Raw genomic sequence first — 6,000 nt, forward strand, 5'->3', positions numbered from 1 at the left:
TCCCAAAAAGTGTAGGGTTAAGAGGGCAACCCTACTTCACCTCGATGGTGCTTTGGATAGGATCAAAAAAACTGTGAGTGATCCTAAATCTGCCCACAACACTGTTATATAACCTCATGATGCTTGTCAAGAGAGTCCCCAAAATCCCAATGTCCCTAAGCCTTTGAAAGAGAGTCATTTGAGGAATAGAATCGAAGGCTTTGTGAAAATCTACAATGCAGCAATAGACTATCGTCAAGTGATATCAAGCCTCCTCAATGATAGTTTGCAAAGTTAGAATGTAGTCCATGGTCTGAAAATTTGTACAAAAGCCAACCTGCCCCCTAGCATGACAATATCGTCAATCAAGCTCTAGATAAGATAGTGTTTAACATAGTGGCATAGAGTTTGGCAAAAGTATGCCCAATCATGATAGTCCTGTAGTTGTCGTAGTCCAAGACCAACCTGGTATTATGGATCAAATAGATAATATGTCACAACCAAGAATTAGGAAAACCTGTGGAAACCACCTTGTTAAAGAGCACTATGAGAAAAGAGCCCAATATTGTAATACCAAGGTTGAAGAGCTCTGCTTAGAACCCTTCCAAATCCATTGTCATGCTACTATGCATGCATCTAACAGCCTCACTGATGTTGGAGAAATTAAAGAGGTGGCAATGGGGGGGTGGGTGGAGAGGAGGTTAGCGATGTTAAAGAGTGGAGGTGTGAGGGACGAGGGATTTGTTGTCGAGAGTGAAGGCAAGAGGAGGGTGTTTACCGTACTGGGTAAAGAAATCAACACATACAAACAATGGAACACGAACACGAACAGCAGAATTATATTCGCATATGCCAGACATACATTATGCTTCATAAGATCAATGATGAATGATAGATCATAATAATTTACAATGATCCCAGACGGGATATAAATACTATCCACCGAACCTTCCCGGAGGAGTCCATCGGCCACAAACATTATGTCCGCTACAAACTATTTACCCGTCGGCTACAAAATACAAAACACCGACGACAATCATTCCATCGGCTACAGAAACACCGCCGAGACCATCCAATCGGCTGACAGAGGGTGGCAACGGAACATGGTGTGCGAGCTTCAAAGACAAAGGAGAGAGGCTTAAAGGGATCTACACTGCATCAAGACAAACATCCCCTTCTTGTGGCGGAGAAAGCGGCAATAGGCAAGCCTCAAATGGACAAACGAGGGGTGAGGCAGAGTGGAGGAGGCTGAATGAATCAAGTGGTGAAAGGACTTACAGTCCTTGTCAAACCACCGATTCAAGGGGCAAGAAGCAAGCTCATATTGTAGAACATTCTAAAGAGGAGTCAGCCTTCGACGCATTCATGGCCAAAAGACCTGCAGAATCTGAAGTATCATGTAGAGTTTAGTTAATAAATTGATCTTTAAAGGAGGGTATTTATAATAGATATTATTATTTATCTTGTAATGGTCATTTAAGTGTTTTGATTTGTCTAGTTAATTTAGTTAGCAACTTCCTATTTGTTGTGTGTCAATTAATAGTTTAGTATCTTTCTGTTTTCCCTTTTTGTTAACGATTGTTTTTTTTAGAAACATTGTCTTTCTAATTCCTTATTTAAGGAGCCTTTGTCTACTTTGTAATTACTTCATTTTCAATCTATCAGTTATCATTTCAGTCTTACTGAGAGTTTCATTGACTTCGGTTTTCTCCATAGAAATATATATTCTCCAATCTGGATTGGTGACAAACAAAAGCTTTCACCAACCAAACACTGTGCATTCAAAATCATTTTGAATCTGCCTTCTTTAGCCCTTGTTGATCTTTGGAAGGCTTGGAAGCATATGCGTTTTGTTGTTCTTAAGTGCATGTTGCCATTACCTGCCCTTTACAGACCTTGTGGATGAAGTGGCCCTTTTGTCATTATAGATAATGAATTGTTGTCTTTGGGAACTCTATTATACTTGTGAAAGTTTGTGCTATTTGACTTGCCAGCAGTTCTCATATCCTTCATTAGGCACCCAACTCAAGGACTAAAGATTCTTACTTGAAATCAATATGTATGTGGAAACTTGAACAAACCTAATCTAACTGGATTAATTGTAGGAGAAAACAAAGTGCTACCATTAAAAGATCTCATGCAGAATAACCCTTGCATAGGAATTCACTGATCTATTTGTATTTTGCAGCTTGGAACAGGAACACCAGATGTGGTTGAATGCAATAGTAGCTGCCCATGTGGTTCAAAGTGTTTGAACCGAAAACTTCAATATGGACTCAGGGTTCGCTTGGAAGTTTTTAGAACTCAAAATCGGAAATGGGGTGTGAGAGTACTTGAGCAGATCCCAAGGTTTGTTTATATTTGAGTTCTTGTTTGCATTGTTTTCACAAAGCATATGTCATATATGTCTTATTTAATTACTGCACTTCTAAATTACACATATATTAGAGACTCAGCTGCCTGGAGGGATGCGTTAATTTTCCCAAACACATAGAAGCAGAACAAGCAATAGTTTGGAGTGGAGAGATATGGCACTGCACTTGTTTGATAGGAGCAACCTAATTTGCAAGCATTCGTTATTTTCCAAAATGTTTGCGAGGGTCGCTTTAGTATGGAAATTTCTATTTATGTACTTTTTAATTCTAAATGAGCAATCCTATTTAAGCAGGGGACGGTTCGTTGTTGAATACGTGGGCGAGGTATTATCTCCCGAAGAAGCTACAGAGCGCGAGAATCTAGATGATAACTACAATGCCAGGTGATTGAATTGCTACAAGGAATGGTTTCGGAAGATTCCATTTACTTCAAAATATGTTTATTATAACCAACAATTCTTTCTCTTATTGAATGGTCTGTACGTGTTTCAGATATCTTTTCAGTATGGATCATCCCTCGGTTCCTCCTAAAGATCAGCTGGTTGTTGATATCTTTGGGGTTTCAAATGTTGTACGCTTTATCAATCACAGGTTTCGCACAGAACTTTTTATTTACTTATTTATAGATAAAAAATTCATGAAGCCGAACTGAATCAAAAGCAAATGATTAACAAGAAATACGCAGTAATGTAAAAACATAAATTTAAATAGCAAATATTTTTGAACTTGTGAAAACATATTCTCTAAACCAACAAATTAAGTGTGTTACTAATGGATTCAAGTCGAATAAAAATGGACTAATGTCTTTTAGTGTTTGCAGCTCGACAGGAAATTTATCAATTTATAGGGTTTTCACAGAGACTATAGATCCCAAAATATACCGGCTGGGTTTGTACGCATGTCGTGATATAGAAGCTGGCGAAGAGCTTACCTACGATTATAAAATTCCAATGCCAGAATAGTGAACTTCATGTAATTACTGTTATTATCATTCTTGGTCTCGCACATTCTTACAAGCAAGTCTGGCAGTTCTTTCTTCTTGTTGCTGAGACTTGCCCCTCCTGGGGTTAAATGAAATTCAGGTTAAACATTCTATAATGTTTCCGAATTATTGTAATTGATTGGCCAAGGCCTGACATCGATCGGAATAAGGCAAAATTCAAATAGTTTTTTTGGATTTTTCAAAAACGTTTTACAGAAGTTAGATCACAGTATGCCACTAGTTATAGAGTTTCAACCGTATAGTTTGGAGTTTGAGCAGCATTTGGAATGTCATTGTTATATGCTCGGAGGACCTCATTTCTGAGAAAGAATGTTTGTTATTGAAACGGTTTACAAACGTGAGGTGATTTTCGGACAAACGAGAGGGGGTTTTGTCCTGTTGGCGGGGAGGGAGGAAGAGAGAAGTTTATTTTGGAAAAAGAAACTATTTTGGTTTTATGTAGGTACAAATATTATATTTGTTATAAAATATTAATTGCCTAATGTGTAAATATTTATCAATTTAAGAAGCAAGATAAACAAAAATTGTTAATATTATGCTCTATTTAAATATTTCTTAACATTATTTATCTTTATTTTAAAGTTCAATGAATAAGTCAATAAGAAAATTAATAATAAGGCATGTAGAAATAAAGTTTAGATGTATTAATTTGAATTATTTTTCTTCCACAACATTTTAGCAATCTCACTAGTAATCATTATTGACATTCTCACATTTTTTCATTATTATTTCCTTGACCAAGCATAAACTAGTTGTTTTACAAATTAAGTGTCTGATTCAAAGGAAAATAGAAGTTTGTAAAGCAAGAGTTGTTTTTGTTAATTTACACGTTTTTTTATAAGAAGCAATATGCATGATTTTACAAAGAATATTATTAAGCTAAGATGGAGGTCATATTGTGATAGTGTTACGAGGATTCAATTGTGTAATTTTTTTAGTCAAACTTGGTGGCCCATAAATAAGATAGATGAAAGGGATGAAGATGTTTGAGAAAGTTCACTTGAAATGGGGTCACAGTATAGATAGATTCATTTGTACTATTTTGAAAAATTGATCTTTGTCCTCTTTAGTTGGTTTGATTTTGTGTTAAACACTTGGTTAAGATAGCAAATTTAATTGACATATAAATAATTTGAATTAGAAATTTTGTAGAGGTAAATGTTATGTACTTCTATAATTTTAATTAGAAATATATGTGCTCTAAAACTAAATGGTCAAACATATCATTATTAACTAAACTTAAAGAAAATTAAATTGTCTTTAAATCAAGGTGTCATTTCTATAACACATAATTGTTTGCCTTTCATAACTAGCTATTTAGCTAGTTGCATCTCACACTTTTCAAATTGCTTATTTATTATTGTCCGCATATTATTTTGAATGTTTAAATTATGAAAAATTGGGATAATTATACTCAAATTTTTAACTATCAAACCTTAGAAACCATAGTCTACAACATTTAAATATGATCACCATGAATATATGTGTTTACAATAAAAACCTATTAGATCACCATACTTGTGTGCTTTTATACTTGACTTTGTTTAACTACGGTTCTTGTAATGAGTAAAAGATTAAATTGAGTTTTTTTAATGCAACCTATTTAAGTATAAGAATTGAAGGAGGAAATTTAGCTAACACCCGTTCATCGTGAACTATTGACATATGGGTTAGTTGTATATAAAGGTGTTATTGTAGGACATTGTAATACCTTAGTGATTAAACAACTTTCACATGAGCATTTCAAAAGTGCTTCTTGCTTATAAAAAAAAGTGTTTATTCTCATATAAGTACATTAGTCATCAATTATTGAGCTCGTGCTCTTGTGATATCCACAACAATATATGATTTGTCAATTTTTTGATGCATTCATCTATTTGTTTGTATCAAGTGTTAAAACACATCAACAATCAACTCAATGTCATTTGTTTGATGTGGTCTTTAGTCATTTTTCTTTTATTGTTAATTTTGTCTCAAGGCAGGGTAAGGTATTGTACAACAAAGCCCACTTTCTTCCTCAACATCACTATTGTCCACCTTACTTGACATGTAGATAGACAAAATGTGTATTGTAAGTATAGATGACCTATTTATGTTTTGGATATAACAAAAGAAAGACATAATTCCACCATTAGACAAGATTCTTACCATGATGTTGTCTTTGACTTGGCTTTTGAACTTGTACTAATCTTAGACTTGTGATTATCAATCTAGTACCAATATTATTTTTTGGTCTTCAATGTTTTGTCACAACATCATTAAGTAAAATTCACTTTCTACTAGTATTAAAATACACATTCCTAAACCAAATCATTTTGTTATAATCTCTTTAGATTTTAGTCATATTAATAATTTTTGTAATTACCTTGTCATTTGGTATATGATTAGATATTGAAAGATGATGGATAGTTCTAGAGGAACTATTAATAACCATGTGTGTGAAATTAATGAATGATAATAAAAAATACCGCTACACGAATAAGTGGGCCCTAAATTCCTCAACATATATTTGACGGTTGGATTTTTTAGAAACAATTAAATAGAAGTAGTAGAGGAACTCAAAAATCTTGACCAAAAGCTAACAAGTTTAGGAAGAGGTCTAGGTTCATGGATGGCTTATCGACTCTACTCAATTCTTAATAG

The 6,000-nt window shown here is 34.2% G+C and overlaps 1 protein-coding gene across 3 annotated transcripts in view; it reads left to right on the top strand.

Moving 5' to 3' along the window:
- The window catches only part of LOC149532073 (uncharacterized), a 246,419-nt gene extending 242,529 nt beyond the window's left edge, over window positions 1–3,890 (top strand). For all 3 annotated transcript variants that reach the window (XM_089809449.1, XM_089809451.1, XM_089809450.1), the window contains 4 exons: window positions 2,168–2,328; window positions 2,648–2,737; window positions 2,847–2,945; window positions 3,175–3,890. In XM_089809449.1, coding sequence (XP_089665575.1) covers window positions 2,168–2,328; window positions 2,648–2,737; window positions 2,847–2,945; window positions 3,175–3,316 — 492 coding nt within the window. In that variant the 3' untranslated portion in view covers window positions 3,317–3,890. The remainder of the gene's footprint in view (window positions 1–2,167; window positions 2,329–2,647; window positions 2,738–2,846; window positions 2,946–3,174) is intronic.
- The last annotated feature ends 2,110 nt before the right edge of the window (window positions 3,891–6,000 follow it).

Source organism: Cupressus sempervirens, chromosome 11 (genome assembly GCF_028749045.1).
Source record: "Cupressus sempervirens isolate cs-2001-9-10 chromosome 11, ASM2874904v1, whole genome shotgun sequence".
NCBI classification, from domain to species: domain Eukaryota; kingdom Viridiplantae; phylum Streptophyta; class Pinopsida; order Cupressales; family Cupressaceae; genus Cupressus; species Cupressus sempervirens.